Source organism: Perna viridis, chromosome 2 (assembly GCF_037379345.1).
Source record: "Perna viridis isolate PV_CMFRI_1.1 ecotype Kerala chromosome 2, ASM3737934v1, whole genome shotgun sequence".
NCBI classification, from domain to species: Eukaryota; Metazoa; Mollusca; class Bivalvia; order Mytilida; family Mytilidae; genus Perna; species Perna viridis.
Genome location: NC_142446.1, coordinates 46,032,295 through 46,054,297, shown reverse-complemented (window position 1 = coordinate 46,054,297; position 22,003 = coordinate 46,032,295). Strand labels below are relative to the sequence as shown.

Genomic DNA, 22,003 nt, shown 5'->3' with positions numbered 1-22,003 from the left:
TTCACCCCGAATGATATTATGGATGACGAAATATTCATCAGAATCACTTTAATATATGCACGAGATGTTTTCGCTTTCAACATATGTGATTAGTAAAGAGTTTTTACCGTTTGTGGTTCCAAAGCCATTGTAAAACAGTTGATTGTTTTACTTTAAACATATTTTATTTATTGATATCAAACATATGTACAAAATAGATCAATCAAACTTTGACAAACAGGATTCGGAAACATGCATTAAGTTTTATTAATCCGTCTCTTTATCAAACAAACAAACAAACAAACTTTATCAATACTGACAATTTATACATTTAAACATACAACAAGCATGCTTAGGAAATAAGAAACATCATGTATATGTACTACTATGTAATGCAATATAGATATTGATAATGAAGAGAAATTAAATTTAAAAAAAATAATAATTTTATATGTAATCATGTCGGGAAGAATGAAAGGAGTATTGAAATGCAGTTCAACAGAAGCATTTGCTCTGAACATGTATTTTTGAACAAGTTTAAATACATAAATATTTTCATTAAATGTTAGAATATCTTACCCATACAATAACAAGTTTATATCGATAGGATAATTAAGTTGATTGTTTTATCCGATACAAATCTATTTCAGCTAGTTAATGTTCCAAAGGATTCTATTAGATCCGTTTATTTTCCAATAATTCCGACAAGAATTGGAAAGACATCACTTGACGTTACTGCCCAAACAACTGAAGTTGCAGATGCTGTAAAAAGGAATTTGTTAGTTAAGGTGATAGATTGCAGATAGTGCATTCTTTAATTAATGTTTAAGGACAGTAAATATGGAAAATATTTTAACTAAAAATGAAATAATAAATGTCAAGTTTTCAGCCACCATACCCTACATTATACATGATACGTTTATCGCCATATCGCGCATTAGGATCATTTTCGTTATTTTTCAATGTTACATTCTGTAGCATCCGGTTGCCTTTTGAAACATTGGTTTTATTTTTTTTAAATAAAATAAACATCATGTGAGATCGTGACTTGTTATTTGGCATGCTTAAATTGTTTGGTCCTGACTTAGTACATGTTAAGATATTTCCGAAAGAAATGATGAGTTAAACCAGATTTTGTAGCGCGGAAAACTCGCGCTTCCATTACAGGGAATTTTTTTTCGGAAAAATGGTAAGCGAGATTGAATTGTCGTTCTTTTCATACAGTGAGTGCAGAAATAAGTATCTAGTAAAATTAATTTGTCTAAAGTATGGCTGAAAATTAATTTTGATTATTTACAGCCTGAGGGGATATCACAGAAGTACAATTTACCAGTTGCCATTGATCTACGTGAGGAAAGACGCTTTTCAACATCAGTTAAGATTACTTTTCCGTCAAATGTAATCCCGGACTCTGAGTTCATAAAAGTTTCGGCCACAGGTATTTAACCTAGAATTGAACACAACAAACTAAAGGAGGTGTGTTTAAATATGCCTCACGTGTTACAAAAGGAGATATGGGGCTAAATAACTTGTTGGTAGGAAATACATCAGATGAAATATGCTACGTGATTAAAAAAATGAATAAAATTACGAACAAGAAATAATGTGACAGTCATTAAAATAAAATGCTAAATATACATGCAAAAATGACAATTCTATCCATGAGTTAGCTAACTATTCAAAGTTAGTATTCATGAAGCCTCCCAGATTTCTTTAGCGGTGCCGTAAAAGTTTGGTTGATGAAAACAGAAAGATATAATAAATCGATGTTGAATATTGTTGAACACTAAACGTTTTTAAAATAGACTTAGTTTGTCTTTTAAGGCGATTTGCTTGGGTCGACTTTGGATGGAATAGAAGACTTGCTTAAGATGTCGTATGGTTGTGGAGAGCAAAACATGTTGAATTTTGTGCCAAATGTTTTTGTGTCAGAGTACCTGAATGTAACTAATAGATTTGATAAAGAAATTGAAAAGAAAGTGAAGAAAATTCTGGCGGACGGTTAGTTTTATTATGACAGTTAATATTCTTTGTCTGTCAGTTTAAGCTAAATAATTTCTTCTTCAATTAAAACATAACAATAAATAGGGGATATCCATTTCATGTTCATCGCCTGAATATAGCTCAAATATTGCTGCTTGGGCGTTAAACCCCAACAATCAATCAATAGGGTATACTTTTATATTTCCTTAAAACATTTGAATTATGTGCAGTTTGTGTTCTAATATTGAGTTAATAATATGTGTATATTTTGTGTGAAAAAATTGAAAGTGATAAGATCTCTAAAATGTCAAGTCGTTGCTCTCATCCAAATTTTCTATAAATTGTTTGTGTCTTATCATTGGCAAGCTATAGTTTTGGTTTTATCTATACTTCCCTGAAGGTTATCAACGCCAGTTAAGCTATAGTCGATACGATGGCTCCTACAGTGCATTCGGCAAAAGTGATAGACGAGGTTCAACTTGGTACTATCTTTTTTGACATTTTTATATAGTACTTAATGAATTTAGTTACTAAGTATATAATCAGCTAAAAACTTAGATGCGACATCATTGATATTCTGGTTTGTAAAACCCGTTATACTACTTCCTTTAATTGATCATGCCAACTTTCAGTGTATGGCGAGAATATTAGTATTAACCTTGAAAAAACACGACAGCTCTGATGCAACACATTCTACTAGCCTGACAAAAACTTATATCCAAGTTTGTCCACTAGCCTCCTTCCCTATGAATAAAATGAATTATCTTAACAAGATAAAAATTTTATTTAGTATTTATATTATATATTATTTAGGCTTACTGCATTTGTACTTAAATCATTTGCACAAGCAGCTAAGTTCACCTATATCGATCCCAATGTTATGCAAAGAGCAACACAGTTTCTCATTAATCAACAAAGGTCTGGACAATTCACAGAAAGTGGAAGAGTGTTACATAAGGCAATGCAGGTATGATAAATTATATCTTCATTGGAAATGTTATTAACGTTGTCTAACTTTTGACAAATTGAAGTATCGTAGTATTTTACTACAACTTAAAAAGCATATTTTATTGAAGAAAAGGTATAATAAAATGATACGATATTTCGCATGTGCAATGCATTATGCCGCTGGAATACTTTCTATTTTTTCTATTTGTTTTACTTACTTAGACTATTGCATGAAAACCTTTAGAATTATTCTGATTTCCATCATTTAATTTACTTTATTCTTTTAGCAAAAAAATCACCACAATGATAATTCCGGATTAATTTTTGTTTAACTGTCTTCACTTTTAAATACAGATTCGGCTTTTTAATTTCTTTTGAAAACTTTTTGTTGATCATGTACATAATATTTGTTTATTTCAGGGTGGATCAGCGGCAAGCGTGGCTAGTCTTACAGCATATGCTGTTATAGCACTGAGTGAAACACTTCGTCATCAGCAGATTCCGAAACATGTAATTTTAAAAGCCATAATTTTTCATTTGTAGAAAAAACTGTTTTGTAAAGAAAAAAAAATACGCCATAATTTGTGGAATTTATATTTTCCTTCTAGATTGTTAAATCGTTATCAATCAGTCAAAGATGGCTTAATTATATCATAATTTTTTCTCAAAATATTTTTTTTTTCTGGAGAACTTTACTTCATTACATTTACAAATAAATGGATGCAAGTATGACAGAAAGGACTCTTGAACACAAACAATTTTCGATATTGTGTAACTTTCATTTTTTTCAGATGGTCGTTCGAACGGTGGGTGCTATACGAAGTGGTGTTGACTTCATAGCTAATTCTCTAGTTGCAAAGAAAAACACAACACGAGAAATGTACGAGCTTGTCATATGCACTTATGCATTAACATTACAAAAGGCCTTGTTGGCGAATACTTTAGTTAAGGACATCGAAAAGATGGCAAATTATTCAGGTTCGTATGTCGTATGTTTATATGTTCAACATGAATAAATTATAATAAATAAATATGCAAATACTGAAAAAGTTATTGATAGCATTTCAATTCTGAAAATTGTAAATTCATTGTTAAATGAATGTGAGTTCAAATACAGCTGACTAGTTTCAATGTCGATAAATAACAAAATTGAATGTATCACAACCTAAAATCACCAGTGATTTTGGTTCAAATCTAAAATTCTGAAATTCTCTCCATTCTAAAAGTAGCAGTACATTGATATATTTTAAGATGGTCAAATGTTTTGGGTGCTTCCTGACAACGAGGTAGACAGGCTACAACCATATACTTTCTGGCGCCCTCCAAGTAAACAGTATAGAGCATTAGATATTGAGGTTACCGCGTACATGTTATTGATATACAACATCCGTAACGAGATAAGTAAAGGTGTTCAGGTTATGCGATGGTTAAACGATCGACGAAATCCATATGGTGGATTTGTGTCAACACAGGTATTATCGATTAATACTGAAACTTGCTTGAAACTGAAACCAATAGAGGAGTCGCTACGGTACAACACCGAATATCTCATTGAATTGATATCTCATATTATATATCTTACTCACCAAAAGGGAACCCCGTCCGGGTGTTAAAAGAATAGGCCTGCAGCAGCGGTAAGCTTGTCGTAAAAGGCGACTAAATAGTGCTCAGAACCCTAGCCGGGGGGGTAGGGTGCTCTGCCCACAGAGCAACTGGGATGTGTGCCCTAGATGGTGGAATGAGGTTGTCGGGCTATAATACGGGAAACCTGACCGCAAACCATAGTGGTACAAAGTTTTGGGAAAGATGCCACGTTCCTCGCACGAACCCAACTATGGAATTCTTTCGGAGTAGGAACCATAGGTCTTCGCCACAGGAGGCTAAACTGCCCGACCCTACCCACCGCTCCCTATTTCCAGTGGCAATCAAAATTCGTCGACCCCATTATCCTTGTGTCCCCTCCCATTTTTCATTTCATCATCATTTTATGTTCATTTTATCATCCACTTCATGTTCATCGCCTGAAATATTGCTGCTCGGGCGTTAAACCCCAACAAACAAACCAAAAGGGACTAAATAGTGCTTCGAACCCTGACTGGGGGCTAGGGCGCTCCTCCAACAGAGCAACTGGGTTGTGTGTCCTATGTAGTGGAATGGGATAACCCTAGAATGCTACATGCTGGGGTCGTTAGGCCATAGGACTGAAAATCTTATCGCAAATCATAGTGATGCAACGTGTTGGGAAATACGCCACGTTACGCGCACGTTAAAAATCCTGCTGTGGTATTCGACAGGAGAAAGAGCCTAAGCTCGCCACAGGAGACTAAATTGCCCCACCCTACCTACCTCTCCCAATTTCCAGTGGCAATCGAAACTCGTAGACCCTGCTGTCCCTGTGTCCCATCCCACTTTTCGTTTTATCATCATGCCCCGTGCAGGTCCGGGTGTTAAAAGAATAGGCCTGCAGCAGCGCTAAGCTTGTCGTATAAGGCGACTAAATAGTGCTTCGAACCCTGACTGGGGGCTAGGGCGCTCCTCCAACAGAGCAACTGGGTTCTGTGTCCTATGTAGTAGAATGGGATAACCCTAGAATGCTACATGCTGGGGTCGTTAGGCCATAGGACTGAAAATCTTATCGCAAATCATAGTGATGCAACGTGTTGGGAAATACGCCACGTTACGCGCACGTTAAAAATCCTGCTGTGGTATTCGACAGGAGAAAGAGCCTAAGCTCGCCACAGGAGACTAAATTGCCCCACCCTACCTACCTCTCCCAATTTCCAGTGGCAATCGAAACTCGTAGACCCTGCTGTCCCTGTGTCCCATCCCACTTTTCGTTTTATCATCATGCCCCGTGCAGGTCCGGGTGTTAAAAGAATAGGCCTGCAGCAGCGCTAAGCTTGTCGTATAAGGCGACTAAATAGTGCTTCGAACCCTGACTGGGGGCTAGGGCGCTCCTCCAACAGAGCAACTGGGTTCTGTGTCCTATGTAGTAGAATGGGATAACCCTAGAATGCTACATGCTGGGGTCGTTAGGCCATAGGACTGAAAATCTTATCGCAAATCATAGTGATGCAACGTGTTGGGAAATACGCCACGTTACGCGCACGTTAAAAATCCTGCTGTGGTATTCGACAGGAGAAAGAGCCTAAGCTCGCCACAGGAGACTAAATTGCCCCACCCTACCTACCTCTCCCAATTTCCAGTGGCAATCGAAACTCGTAGACCCTGCTGTCCCTGTGTCCCATCCCACTTTTCGTTTTATCATCATGCCCCGTGCAGGTCCGGGTGTTAAAAGAATAGGCCTGCAGCAGCGCTAAGCTTGTCGTATAAGGCGACTAAATAGTGCTAAGAACACTAGCCGGGGGCTAGGCGCTCTGCCCACAGAGCAACTGGGATGTGTGCCCCAGGTGTTGGAATGGGGTACCCCTGGCGTGTTGCATGCTGGGGTTGTCAGGATATAACACGGAAAACCTGACCGCGAACCATAGTGGTGCACCGTGTTGGGAAAGATGCCACGTTCCTCGCACGTTAAAGAACCCTGCTGTGGTATTCGATAGGAGTAGGAACATTTGCGCTCCGCCACAGGAGGCTAAATTGCCCGACCTTACCCATCCCCCCTTTTTTCAGTGGCAATCAAAATTTGTCGACCTTATTATCCTTGTGACCCATCCTTTCTTTTTTTCATTTCATGTTCATTGTCTGAATATAGCTGAAATATTGCTGCTCGGACGTTAAACCCCAACAAACAAACAAACAAACATTTTATCATCATTTCATGGTCATTTTATCATCATATCATAATCATCGCCGGATATAGCTGAAATTTGTTGCTTGGGCGTTAAACAATCAATCAATCAATCAAGCTTACTTACTAAATTTGCAAAAGAGGGGTCGCTATGGTACGACATCAGATTTTTACAATGACGGATTTTGATAGCTTAAAATTTTCTGACATTTTTTAAGGAAAATCTTATAACAATACTTCATTTAATTCGTCCATATTTAGATTTTGAAAATTTAAGTAATAGAACTTGCATCAATAAAAGAATTATTCAAAACGAAGTTAAAAAAAACTTAAACATTCAGCTCAGGGTCAAATTAATGTGTTTTTATGATATTAGTTTAATAATTGCATTTAATTTAACCTGTTTTCTAGGATACTGTTATCGCCATACAGGCTATATCAGGTCTGGCAGAAAGGATTTACTCGCCTAAATTTGATGCGCTTCTGACTACCTATGGGAAGGATTGGACAGGTGCTACGTTTAATGTAAATAATGAAAATGCTTTAGTTCTCCAATCAGTTGATGTAAGTTCGTTTTGTATATCATTTTTTAAGCCAAGTATAAAAATGAGTAATCATTTTATGATTTATACCCCTCTTTGCTCAATTAAATTATACATTTATTACATGAGAATCGCAGCATAAACAAAGATTCTGAATTAACCTTTGCTCCATTTTATTATTAAAGCTCAAGAGTTTACATGCATAGCAAATTACGAAATTAGTGTTTTAAATGTGTTTTACGCCAATTTGTGGGCTAATCTATATTGGTAAACGCAATAGACAATCCATTATAATAAAAAATAAAAAATAAAAAAAATTTACAATTGTAATTTGATATGGACTCTAATGGATATATCTAAATTAATCGTTGGTAATTTATTCCTTTTATTTTTCCATTCTATTATTATCAGAAGTAGCTTCATAAAGAGGACAAAATAAACAATTTATTTACTTGTTTTATTCATTAGGAAAAATAATAATCGCAGATAATCCATCACAGTAAAACTTTGCTATATAATCAAGAGAAATACCAATAAAAATAGTAAGTCCACACAACATAGAAAATACGAGTTCTCTAAATGAAAACCAAAAGTATAATTCAGGGTTTTACATCGCTTTTAAATTATTACTTTAATATGAATTTTTGATATCACTTTAATATTCACCACAATGTGATAAAGGTTTTAAAAAACAGTATTTTACTTTTCCGCAGGTCCCACCAACTACGAAAGAAATTACATTTACCGGTGTTGGTACAGGGTTCCTTTTTTCTGAGGTAAACTTATCTGTATTAAGGTCATAAAATGATTCAAAGGTTTATCGTTTTCCATGTACATATCTTGACTTGCTTAATACCAAGGAACCCACTCGACTAATATTTATCGGACTTGATAGGGACAATAAATGGAATGTGATTTACTCTATAGATAATTCATCTTTTATTCAGGCCCCGTGCAGGTCCGGGTGTCAAAAGAATAGGCCTGCAGCAGCGCTAACCTTGTCGTAAAAGGCGACTAAATAGTGCGCAGAAACCTGAATATAGCTGAAATATTGCTGCTCGGACGTTAAACCCCAACAATCATCAATCTTTTATCCAGCTTAATGAGTCAAAATATCATGTTTGATATTTTGAAGACATGTTCCTTAAAACGCCAAATTTAGCAAATTCGACGGGAATAACCAAATGAAGGGCCTCTACAGAAGATTTATATTTCGTCCTGCTATTGTAAACACAACGGCTGTTTAAAGAGTAATCAAGGGAACCAAGATTAAACTGCTCAAATTATGTTTTTTTATAATGTTTGGTTTATTTAAGTTAAAGAGTCGTTTTAAGAAGAACATGTTATCCACGTTTCACTTCAAAATGACAATCAATTCGTTTGAGGAAAAGATGTGAAAGGATACTTGTTGATGATTGACTACTTGTATCTGTGGTTGTAAGCACTAACTTCATTTATCATAATATGCAACACACTTATGCCAAAAGAATTATATTAAAAGGTATAAATATGCAAAATATTACCTTTTATAATTTTCAAATGGTTGTGTGAACAAAAGAATGGTGCATAGACTATAAATATATATGTTCATTTATCAATCTTTCTACTGGTTTTTTAAACTCGGGTCGTACATTTTGACCAAAAAACCAATTCGGGGATTTAAAAAAAAAATGACCACTTGGACCATTGAAAAAAGACAAATTATATTTTTAAATATATAGCACCGTTAAGCAACATATTACGACAGACTACTTCAAATCATATTAATTAGAGTATTAAGTTACATATTAAGTTCTATCAGGTCTTCTGTTTATTTTAGTTTTATATTTTTATGAAAGCACGTCGCTGACATAAGACGATCGCAAATTTGTTGTTAAATGGTTATCAAAAGCTTCTTACGCTATGGTTTGGTAATTGTATTTAATTAAACATCATCGGAGAAGTTACTCTACTGTGGAAAAACAATAAGAATTTGTCTTTCAATAAATAAAGCAATAAATACCTTTTGCATTTTTTTAAATTAAAAATCAATGCTTTGATAAAAAAAAAGGCTAAATCAGAGATTTTTTATCAGATAATTTATCAGTTGCATTATTTTTATTGATAAAAATTCAAACTGATTTAGATTAAATCTAACTAGTTAAAAAGTTACAACAATTATTTATTTATTCATAATTCTCGGAGAAACGCAAGAACAATTAAATAAAAGAATGTGCGGTCATCGTTCGGGAATTAACACCACCAAATTCCCGACAATTTATATAAACACTTTAATTAACAAGATCATTCAATCCTCTCCATGAAAGTTCGTATTTTAGAAAAAAATTTACCATCCTACGAACAGTCCCGTTCTAAGTAAAAACTACCGTAGGGAAAGAGAGGAGTACTGGATACGCAGACTAGGTACTGCAATACCTTACAGATGCAATGACAACATCAAAAGTATAGGAAACCTTTCAAGCCAATATAACAATAACATAAATGTGATGAATTAATTTGACAAAAAACCAAGACGGGAAAGGAGTCATGGCCATTGCCACTATACGTCACCTAAGTTACATGATGTCTCCATAGATGGTCTCCTTCCTTTCATACAAAAACCTCTTGGACTTCATCACATTAGAACCAAACTTAATTCTATACCTCCCTCTCTACTACATTCCCTTTACAAAACAAGTCTTGACACTCCTGTTTCTGACCCCACTTCATCATTATACAGACTTGTAGCCATCATTTTGGATATTGGTTTCCACAGACTCTTTAAACCAGTTTGTGTTAAAAGTCAAGAAAAACGATCATTTCTTCCACTACCGTTTGTCAACAAGGGTATAGATCCAATTAATTTGGCTAACATTATCCATCACAAAAACGTTACCAACAAAATTACCCCATATTTCAAAGACAAATCCATACCAATTATTTCATATTCCTATACTCCACCCATCGCATCCAAAATTTTCAATTATAAAAGGCAATTGCAGAACCTCGAGATTGAGGACTTCAAGGCTAAACCACCTGACTATTCTTGCAAAACCTCTCCATTCAAATATGGTCCTTCTGGTCACGTCGTTACGGGAGATTTAACCATTATCCTCTTCTGGTCTCTCTAACAAGGACGATGATTGTGATTTACCGTCTATGTACTGGATTCCTAAACTTCACAAGAATCCATACAAACAACGTTTCATAGCTGGATCTGCAAAATGTACCACCAAACCTCTTTCAAAACTTTTAACTTCTATACTCACAACTGTCAAAGAGGGTCTACAGTCCTACCACAACACTTGTTACTCCCGTAGTGGTATTAATTCAATGTGGATCCTGAAAAATTCAAAAGATCTTTTGGAGGCAATCAGTTCAAGACTATTATCTGAATATAATAGCATTAAAACCTATGATTTTTCAACACTGTATACGTCTATTCCCCATACTCAGTTAAAATCCCGACTTAAAAACATTATACATCGTTGTTTTTCCAAAAAAGATGGTACACCTAGATACAAATATATAGTTCTTGGTAGAGATTCATCATACTTTGTAAGAAATAATTCCAAATCATCTTCCAAATATACAGAGGAAGATGTTTACAAAATGCTGGAATTTCTAATCGACAACATATTTGTCCAGTGTGGTGGACGTGTTTTTCAACAAACGGTCGGCATTCCAATGGGAACAAATTGTGCTCCTTTACTAGCTGATCTGTTCCTTCACTCTTATGAGGCTGACTTTATAGCTGATCTGATCAGAAAGAAAGAATATTATTTGGCTAGATCCTTCAATCTCAGTTTCCGCTATATAGATGACGTGTTATCTTTAAACAATCCTAATTTCGGGGATTTGATACATCGCATCTACCCAAAAGAACTTGAAATAAAAGATACTACAGACACTGTGAAGTCAGCCTCATATCTTGACCTAAACTTAGAAATCGATGGTAAAGGAAAACTATTGACCAAACTTTACGACAAACGTGATGACTTTTCATTCAGAATTGTCAACTTTTCTTTCATCTGTGGCAACATCCCTTCGGCTCCTGCGTATGGGGTGTTCATATCACAACTCATACTTTATGCCAGAGCTTGCCGAAACTACGCAGACTTTTTGTATCGCGCTAGAACTGTAACAAATAGGCTTCTGGAAGAGGGTTATGTTGCTACAAGACTGAAGTTTGTTTGTTTGTTGGGGTTTAACGTCCGAGCAGCAATATTTCAGCTATATTCAGACGATGAACATGAAATTGATGATAAAATGAACATGAAATTGATGATAAAATGAACATGAAATGATGATGAAATGAAAAAGGGATGGGACACATGGACAAAGGGGTCGACAAATTTTGACTGCCACTGGAAATAGGGAGAGGTGGGTAGTGTCGGGCAATTTAGCCTCCTGTGGCGGAGACTATGGTTCCTATTCCGGGAGAATACCACAGTAGGGTTCTTTAACGTGCGAGGAACGTGGCATCTTTCCCAACACAGTGCACCACTATGGTTTGCGGTCAGGTTTTCCGTATTATAGCCTGCCAACCCCAGCATGTAACACACCAGGGGTACCCCATTCCAACACCTGGGGCACACATCCCAGTTGCTCTGTGGGCAGAGCGCCCTAGCCCCCAGCTAGTGTTCTTAGCACTATTTAGTCGCCTTTTACGACAAGCTTAGCGCTGCTGCAGGTCTATTCTTTTAACACCCGGACCTGCACGGGGATTGAAGTCATCACTACAGAAGTTTTATGGTCGTCATCATGAACTCGTGGATCGTTATGGTGTATCAATCAGCACCATGAAAACTGATTTATTCAACGGGTCTTAGTTTTCCTTTCCTCGTTTGTCTACCCCGGACTTGACTTTTTATGAGCAACTCGGCGGGTGTTTCTAGAAAAGCAGAGGACGCTTTCCCTACCGATGCACCTGGTCCATGCTCCCAATTTTTAGTGGAGTCCGCGTTGCTCATTTACTTTTGTTACCTTGTATGTATGATTTTAGTTACTTTATGTTCTTTGTTGTGTATGTCTGTTTTCCATGTCTGGTCTTTGTCCCTGGATTACATTCTTTTGATTACCGCTATAACCTTGGTTCCCTTGATTCCTCTTTTACTCCATTATATGGGTCTCAGTCATTTTGATTTTTAAAGACGGGCCAAGTTGTCCTTTTGAAAATGTATCTGATTTCGTAGTCCGAGTTGTCCTGGACCGATTTGTCCTTGGGCCAAGATGTCCACAATTTGTGCAAATGCACCTCATAACGGTAATATCTACCATAATACTGATCAAACTTAGCATCACTTCAAAAATTTTATGGTCGTCAGCATGAATTTTGGGATGCATAGTTAATGTGTATCCATCTGCGCCATTTTCAATGCATCCCGTTTTTGTTTACCACGTAGGTGATATTTTAAGCAACTTCGTTGGTGTTTCTAGAAAAGCAGTGGACGCTTAGACTATCGATGAATCTGGTTTATGCTCCTAGTTTTAAGTGGATACTGAGTTGCTTATTAAGTACTTCTCCATCTAAGAATCAGGCAAAATGTGCATAAATTATGGCACATGAAGGAAAAAAATCCAGAGATTTTATTGCATTAACCAAGTATATATACCCGATAACCTCCAGAAATAGCCATCAAAGTGTTTGTAAAATTTGCCTTTTTAAGATATTGGTAGGTCAAATTAAGTTGAAATGCACTATGGAAAAATGGCGGGAAAATTTTCTCGCACTTTTTGTCTTGCTTTGTATGTCTATTTCTTCTCCTGGGTAATGAGTATCGATTGATCAACGTTTGTTTCTGGCTTCTATGATCCTTCTAATGTATCGTAAATTTCAAATTTTATTTTTTCATTGTCTGCTTTTGCTTGCAAAAATAAAAGCCCTATACAATACATTTTTTATAGGTTTCAGTCTTTTTCCATGTTTCCGAAGAACTTAGAAAGCCGTCTTTCAGTTTGTCTTTGTCGATTCTGAATGACTCTATACTAGGATTCGGGCTTCGAATATGTTTCAGGTATAAGGTTACTCTTAGATGTGGTTGGTACATTTATAACTTCACAATAAACTGTTTTTTTCCGTTGGTATATATTTCTGTCATAAATACACTTTCAAATCTAACATTATCTGGGTATGAGCATGCGATATGCAAACCAAGTAATATACAGTTTAATTAACGAATTAATTCTACTTCAGTTTTTGTTCTTAAATACATTTTTCTACATTTTTATTTATGTATGTATTAATGTAGATAAAACTAGCTTTCCATTACTAATAAACGATACCATTTCTTAAAAAAACTTATATGACTATAATCCTACATCGGTTAAAAACTCCACATCATGTACGTTGCTAGAACAAGAAACCAAATACAGTTGGACTCATCCCTACTCTGTATGAGTTGTATATGTATTCCTTTGATTTTAAGTTCGATGCATAAATTTAAAAAAAAAATGTATTAAGAAACACATACTTCAAGTTCAAATTTATTTTTGTTATGCTTTCAAAACTCTAAACATTATGTTCACATATATGCTGACTTTTTATTATTAAGATGGTTACGAGGAAAACAGAGCACCATGGGATACCTCGAAGTAACAAAACCAACTGGAATGGAAATCAACCAAGAAACAGTTAACGTCACAGAATCTAGAGATCAATTCAAGAAGAAAGAAAATTCTGGAAATCAACTAAATATGTACTTCGACGCGGTAAGTCAACGAAATCTTCTTCTTAAACTGTATTTACTGCTCAAACTTCATTGATGAGTTTACATGTACCAGTGATTACTAGGAAGAAATGTAATGTGAAACAAATGCAACTTTGACCTATATAAAAAACCAAAAAAATGCATTGTTTAAACTGAGATGCAAAAACAAAATGGCATAAATTTCATAAATTTGTATTGTAGATGTTAACATTTATTAACATGTCCTTTTTAGATAACTGAAAAGATTATGTGTGTAGAGGTGGACTTTGAAAGAATAAGCTTAGTGGTAAAACAGAAAGCTGCATCGGTTCGCTTATCAGAATACTATGAACAAAGTGAGTATTTATTGGAATTGGAACGATTTAGCTAAGTGGTAAAACAGAAAGCTGTACCGGTTTGCCTATCAGTATATTATGAACAAAGTGAGTATTTACTGTTATTGGAAAGAATAAGCTTAGTGGTAAAACAAAAAGCTGTACCGGTTCGCCTATCAAAATATTATGAACAAAGTGAGTAATTAGAGGAATTTGAAAGAATAAGCTTATTGGTTAAACAGAATGGTGTACCGGTTCGCATATCAGATTATTATGAACAAAGTGAGTAATTACTGGAATTTAAATGATTAAGCTTGGTGGTAAAAGAGAAAGTCTAGCCGGTTCGCGTATCAAGATATTATTAGACAATGCGACTATTTAAATTCTTAAATATCAGAACTGTAGTCAAATGCTTGTTATGTATTTTTTTTTATTCTGCGGCGGAATCAAAGTATTATTTAGGTCGAACAGGTTTCAGGATATCATTAAGGAAAAAAACGTTTATCCTTCCGGGGGAGTCTAGATATTAAGAGTCATTGATGAAAAGTTACTCCTTGAAACTTGTGTAGAGATATCAACATTTACAGTATATATAATTGGTACTTACGTATTTCATAAGGAAATAGTACAACATCTGCACAAGCTGTGTCTTGAAATTGAGAAATTTGAAATTTACAATCGCAGTATAAAGGCAACTAGGGTCAACGAACATTATAAGCACAATGCCTCATTAACCGTGAAAATAACGTTCGGTTTCACACGTAGACATGCATTTAAGGAAATAGTAATGGTATAAAAAGAAGGAAAGCCGGGACGGATAGTGTTCAAATCATTTTTTTCAGCAAGTTTTTCCAATACTTGTAAAAAGAGTAATCAAAGGGAACAAGATTCTAGCGGAAATCAAAAGAATGTAATCCAAGGACAAATACCAGATATGGAAACAGACAAACACAACAAAATACATAAAGTGACCAAATCAATACGTACACAGTAACAAAATTAAATGAGGAACTCGGACTCCACTTAAAATTGGGAGTATGGAAAAGGTGCACCAGTAAGGTAAGCGTCCTCTGCTTTTCAAAAACACCCGCCGAGTTATTCATAAAAGTCAAATCCTGGGTAGACGAAAGAGGAAAGGAAAACTATGACAGTTAAATAAATCGGTTTTCATGGTGCAGATGGATACATCGTAACGATCCACAATTTCTTGATGACGACCATAAACGTCTGTAGTGATGACTTCAATCTTGTAGCAACATAACCCTGTTTCAGAAGCTAACTGTAAGAAGTCTAGAGCGGTACAAAAACTCCTTGTAGTAACGGGAAGCTCTGGGAAAACGTTTGAGTAGTGATATGAAAACTCCATACGCAGGTGTTGAAGGGATCTCCAAGTGTAGGTGAGGATATGAAGCTGACTTCACGGTGTCTGTAGTATCCTATATCTCAAGTTCTTTGTGGGTAGATGCAATGTATAAAATCCTCGAAATTAGGAAAACTTAATAATCATTATATAAAGGCAACACTTTACTCTATTTATTAGTTACTAATAGACGAGTCGTTTCTAGGTAATGAAGTGATTAAAATGTATCAATCAAGGATGTTGGCAAGAGCATCTCTAGCAGATGTTTGTGAAAAAGGACAGTGCAGTTAATTTAGTAAGTAAAGACAAAACTGTTGGAATCCTCTATCTTAATAATGTCTCTAAGTATAATAAAATGAGTATTTCTTATTATTGTTTTAGACGAAAACTTAACAACGATAAAATTGAAGGGAATATGATTTCATCATTCAACTAGTTACTTGATCTTTTTTCTCTCTCTCTCTCTCTCTCTTGTTGAATAAAAAAAATATCAATCGGCACAAGAAAACATATACACATATACACACTTGAAAATATGATGAGTTTTATACATGTAGATGTATCAATTTCCTTTTCCAGGCAATTACAAATAGAAACCAGTAGAGCATTAACGGGATTGTGATCAAACCAGTAGCCTATTATTAGAGAATAAAAAATGAGTATAAATTTCAATACATATTATTCGTGTTTGTCTATTGTTTTATTTTGATTTTGTGGAATGATACACGATAAAAACTTTTAAAAAGTAACACAGACGATGAAAATTATGAGAATTTCTTAGACAAGACACTTTCGAAAACACCAACAGGAAACATACAAAGAACAAACTGTTTGTTTTTCATAGTTCACAGTGATTCATCGAATCGTAATTTTATAAAACCATGTCAAATATACAATAAGTCAAAAAATAAAACAATGCTTAGTTTGCAAAAAAAACCTTTTTTGTACAAAATGTGTTGATAAAGACTTTACCTTTTCGACATTCCTAACAAGGCTATAAAAGAAAAAGAAACGCTTTCGAGCATGAATCTACATGTCTTCCATTCATAGGCTTCATTTACACCGCACGAGCGAGTGATTAAAAATTTGCAATTTCCTGCTACGTACCGGGAAATTAAAATGTCGAATGAAAACTCCCACGCTTTCCACGCATACAATGTTTACCATGTTTACAGTTGTTATTCATATTGTTGATCAATTAAATACTTGTTGATTTACGAATATAATTCATATTTAAAAAAAAAATTAGTTGATAGTGTATCACCTAACCATAATGGTAGTGATATCGATGACGCAATGACTTGATGACTAGAGAACAGATTCTTGATGACGCACGTGATGTTAGGGAATATAGGGTTTGTTTAATTAATTTTGTATGGTTTTATTCATGGCAGAAACAGATTCTCTCTTATTTCTCTCGGGCTAAAGCTCGTGGGTTAAAATCTAAAATTTGATTATCTCGAGTGGAGAAATCCTGTAACCCCTCAAGACTGAAGAGGATCTATATGGATATCATGAGCTATAAAACAGGAATTGGTAATGTTGGTACAGTATCAAGCCTTGGTTTCCCTTTAATACACTAGGTACAATAAGCTATGATCTTCATTGTTGTTTGGTCAATCGTTTAAAAAGTTTAAAATGAAACTTAGGTCTACAAATAAGTCAGTGTTGGTAATTCTGAAGTTCACTGGAATCTCGTAATATCTATATACTGTATGCAATATAATTAACTGTAGAGACTAGGCAATACGGTCCAAGCTTTCCAGTGCAACTATAAAGCCATTAAAAGCTGAAATCTAACTCTTCGAGTAGTGCCACGACCAAATTTAACATGAATTTTTTTTTTAATTTGAATTTAAATTTTTAAATGGATTGGGCCCCGTGCAGGTCCGGGTGTCAAAAGAATAGGCCAGCAGCAGCGCTAAGCTTGTCGTAAAAGGCGACTAAATAGTGCTCAGGAACCTAGCCGGGGACTAAGCGCTCTGCCCACAGAGCAACTGGGATGTGTGCCCCAGGTGGTGGAATGGGGTACTCCTGGCGTTTTACATGCTGGGGTTGTCAGGCTATAATACGGAAAATCTGAGCGCAAACCATAGTGGTGCACCGTGTTGGGAAAGATGCCACGTTCCTCTCACTTTAAAGAACCCTGCTGTGGTATTCGATAGGAGTAGGAACCTTTGCGCTCCGCCACAGGAGGCTAAATTGCCCAAAATCGTTTCATGTTCATTTTATCACCCCTGTACATTGCCTGATTATAGCTGAAATGTTGCTGCTCGGGCGTTAAACCCCAACAATCAATCAATCAATCATGAATTACATTTGACTATGGCTTCAATATAATTCTCGAATACTTTGTTTATTTCTTGGGGTTTAACGTCCGAACCACAATATTTCAGCTACATTCAGACGATGAACATGAAATTGATGATAAAATGAACATGAACTGATCATGAAATGAAAAAGGGATGGGACACAAGGACAATGGGGTCGACAAATTTTGATTGCCACTGGAAATAGGGAGAGGTGGGTAGAGTCGGGCAATTTAGCCTCCTGTGGCGGAGCCCTATGGTTCCTACTCCGGGAGAATACCACAGTAGGGTTCTTTAACGTGCGAGGAACGTGGCATCTTTCCCAACACGGTGCACCTCTATGGTTTGCGGTCAGGTTTTCCGTATTATAGCCTGACAACCCAACATGTAACACGCCAGGGGTACCCCATTCCACCACCTGGGGCACACATCCCAGTTGCTCTGCGGGAAGAGCGCCCTAGCCCCCGTCTAGGGTTCTGAGCACTATTTAGTCGCCTTTTACGACAAGCTTAGCGCTGCTGCAGGCCTAATCTTTTAACACCCGGACCTGCACGGGCCAATTCTCGAATACATTGAGAATGCCGATGAGTAATTATAAAAATCAAGTGAACCAGAAACCTCTACAAAACAAATTAGTCTACAGTACGTGAAACTATATATAAAATAGGACATACGTGTGTGATTTAAATTTCAGTGGAAATGATAATGACGCCGTTGAATAACATATTGAGGTCTAAACATAAGCACGACATTCAACTTGTAATAGATCTATGAAATTATACCAACTCGGTGCATGCTATATCTCTTTTAAAAGTTTATAAAACATGATGTTGCATACACTACCAGAACTATTTTAGACAATTTCTGTAGAAAAAGTACTCTTCCATTCAATTTTTCATCATCTTGTATTATTAAACAAATATTTGGATATATATCTAATGTGGTCGAGTCAAACAGAAATACCAAATCAAAACGTAAAATATCACAAAATCACAAAATACTGCATTATTGTCCCTGGATTACATTCTTTTGATTAACGCTATAACCCTTGATTACTCTTTTATAGAACAAAATAATTACATCATTATTGACATTTAAGATTAATTTATGATACATTATTATCATACGCATCCCCTTTATTTGAAGAGGGTACATACGTAGCAAATATTACTATCCCGTTAACATTGTGGTCCTGCATTTTGTCAATATCTTCATCATATGTATAAATAATAAAAAAGAAACACAAAAGAAAAATAACAAATTAATGTATGTATATACTGTTAACTGCTGTATCACAAAAACCAGAAAATATTACATCGTACTAGCAATTACAGTTTGTGGGTGATCATATTGTCATAGTCCTGGTTTTCATGGCATACTCGGGTGTTTTTAGAAGAGCAGAGGACGATCACCCTACCGGTGCACCTGGTCCATGATCCCAGTTTTTAGTGGAATCGACCGAATTGCCATTTACTTTTGTTTTACTTTATGTTCTTGGTTGTGTTGTTCTCTGTTTTCCATGCCTGGTCCTTGCCCCTGGATTGCATTCTTTTGATTTCCGCTATAGTCTTGGTTCCCTTGATTACTCTTCCATGTTTGGTCTTTGTCTGCCCCTGGATTGCATTCTTTTGATTTCCGCTATAGTCTTGGTTCCCTTGATTTCTCTTCCATGTTTGGTCTTTGTCCCTGGAATACATTCATTAGATTTCCGCTAGAATCTTGATTCTCTTGATTACCCCTACATACGACTGGCTATATTTTAACATATAATACTCGGACAAACTGTAATTTGTGGACAAGGAAGATAACTCTCACATTAAAAATAACGGAAACGTGTTTTTGTTTCCCACAGAAGCAAATGTTTGAAAAGTTGTAATGCATAAATGTAAAGTAGAAAGAACAATAAAAGTACACATAACACGCACAACTTCAAATTTTGTCATATGGACACGACATAGTGCATAAAGAAAATAAAAATATTTTAGAATAGTGTAAGGTTGATATTCAAACTAGTTGATACTGTGAAAAAATGTTCCAGTGAATGATGCTTATTAATGCATGCATACTAGCACTTTGATATTATTGGCCGATGTCTTATTAGTTATAAACAAAACGAATCAAGAACACTTGGATAGCGTTCAGTGTGTTTTAGTAGTACATATAGTGATGACCGTTTGACCTTGAAGTGATAATTGGGACCTTTGTTTTGTAATTACCTCCTTAGATTTTTAATATTAATGAAAACCATCATTCGATATCTTAATTAATTGATTGTTTTGGTGAAATTGACAACATACAAATATTTCATTACTTAACTTAGTTCTAAATTTATGTTTCATATAAGTATAAGAACTATTTTGTGAATTACAAAATTCTCATTAACTTTACCATTTGGAATATATGCAAGGAATAAGTCATCTCGTCTCCTTGTTTGCTCCAGGGATTATCTGGTGATGGTGCCATTTTTGTTAATTGATTAATGTCAGTTAGTCAGGTACTTAAAAGCATATCAGATTAGAAATGGATGGGAAAGACCTTTAAATTGTTCTTGAAAAATTGAGCTATTATTATTTTTTGCATTGTAATGCGCCATTTAATATGTATTTTATGCATTTAATCAGCTTGTCAAGTTTCAAATTGTCGAATTTGCGTGCATTCTAAACGCCAACTTATGGAATGTGCCTGTACATCATATAATATAAAAGAAAAGGTCATCATTGGCATGGTAGATCGTATGTTTTATCTTTTGTTTTATATAAAATATGAATTTTACATGGCTAAAGCAGAAAAAGTTTGGCAACAAACTCATTATCTCTTTCATATTTAATATCTGTTGTATATTAAGGAAGGAATCATGCTGCTAAGACAACCGTACTTAGCGTTCGTTTATGTAAATAGCCTATCAGCTCCCAATGATCAGCTGATCACTACCATTTCATAAACACTATTCATTAAGCTTTGATTAGTCAAATACTCCAAGGACCAACTAATTAACAAGACTACCTCGGTTGCATGGCACCTGTAGAATGATTAAGTTGATACATGTAATCCGCTTACACGGTGCCTTATTTTTAGATATGATTAATATTAAACTAGCAACAACAGTCCAAAGTTTTCTGGTACTTGGAACATAATAGGTGCGGGGAATTTTCTTCCGTCAGAAAGTGCTACCGCGTGAAAATAGTCAAACATTCGCGGTAAAACAAATCATTGTCACAAACTTGCAAACTGCTATAGTTTTATTTGCATCTCATTTTTTCAAACTTAAATAATGGACCATAACCCTGCTTACCATACCGGTGCACCTGGCCATGCTCCCTGTTTTTGATGAAGTCAGAGTTGCTCATTTACTTTTGTTTCTTTGTAATATAATTTTAGTTACATTATATAGTATTTATGTCGTGTTTGTCTGTTTTCAATGTCCGATCTTTGTTCCTGGATTACATTCTCTTTCTCCTAGAATCTTGGTTCCCTTGATTACTCTTTCAACCCATTAATGTGATGAAGGAGTAATCAAGCGAACCAAGGTTATAGCAGTTATTAAAAGAATGTAATCCAGGGACAAATACCAGACATGGAAAACAGACACACACAACACAGAACACAGAGCAACTAAAATCATACATACAAAGTAACAAAAGCAAATGAGCAACTCATGAGCATGGACCAGGTGCACCGGTAGGGCGCTTTCCTAGAAACACCCGCCGAGTTACTCATAAAAAGTCAAGTCAGTGGTAGACGATAGAGGAAAGAAAAACTATGACACGTTGAACAAATCAGTTTTCATGGCACAGATGGATACACCGTAACGATCCAAGATTTCATGATGACGGCCATAAAACTTCTGTAGTGATGAATTCAATCTTGTAGCAACATAATCTGCTCCAGAAGCCTATTTTTTAGACTTCTAGCACGATACAAAAAGTTTGCGTACTCTCGGCAAGCTCTGGCATAACGTATGAGTTGTGGTATGAACACTTTATACGCAGGTGCTGAAGGGTATTAACAAAATTACCGAACTCACACAATCAAGGCAGTAGTCAAAAGAAATAGTCTTAAAGGAAAGTCAGTATAACAAATGGCAATATTAGAGAAAAAACCGTAACTGCTACACAAGAGAGGACTAGTCAT

At 35.5% G+C, this 22,003-nt stretch overlaps 1 protein-coding gene and 1 long non-coding RNA gene across 2 annotated transcripts in view; one reads left to right on the top strand and one right to left on the bottom strand.

The window, feature by feature from the left end:
* LOC148625366 (CD109 antigen-like) overlaps nt 1–16,239 on the top strand; it is a 36,939-nt gene extending 20,700 nt beyond the window's left edge. The window contains exons 23-37 of the mRNA XM_088568846.1: nt 630–767; nt 1,279–1,417; nt 1,804–1,980; nt 2,363–2,444; nt 2,776–2,929; nt 3,331–3,420; nt 3,702–3,888; nt 4,162–4,382; nt 7,070–7,222; nt 7,914–7,976; nt 13,087–13,196; nt 13,734–13,890; nt 14,122–14,224; nt 15,769–15,858; nt 16,143–16,239. Of these exons, the coding sequence (XP_088424972.1) occupies nt 630–767; nt 1,279–1,417; nt 1,804–1,980; nt 2,363–2,444; nt 2,776–2,929; nt 3,331–3,420; nt 3,702–3,888; nt 4,162–4,382; nt 7,070–7,222; nt 7,914–7,976; nt 13,087–13,196; nt 13,734–13,890; nt 14,122–14,224; nt 15,769–15,854 (1,860 nt within the window). The 3' untranslated portion in view covers nt 15,855–15,858; nt 16,143–16,239. The remainder of the gene's footprint in view (nt 1–629; nt 768–1,278; nt 1,418–1,803; nt 1,981–2,362; nt 2,445–2,775; nt 2,930–3,330; nt 3,421–3,701; nt 3,889–4,161; nt 4,383–7,069; nt 7,223–7,913; nt 7,977–13,086; nt 13,197–13,733; nt 13,891–14,121; nt 14,225–15,768; nt 15,859–16,142) is intronic.
* On the bottom strand, nt 607–16,621 carry LOC148625365 (uncharacterized). The gene is made up of 4 exons (XR_015919902.1): nt 16,536–16,621; nt 14,811–14,852; nt 2,621–2,706; nt 607–741 (listed from the first exon to the last, which is right to left on the bottom strand). It is a non-coding gene; the product is annotated as an uncharacterized LOC148625365 (long non-coding RNA).
* Nucleotides 16,622–22,003: the final 5,382 nt, after the last annotated feature.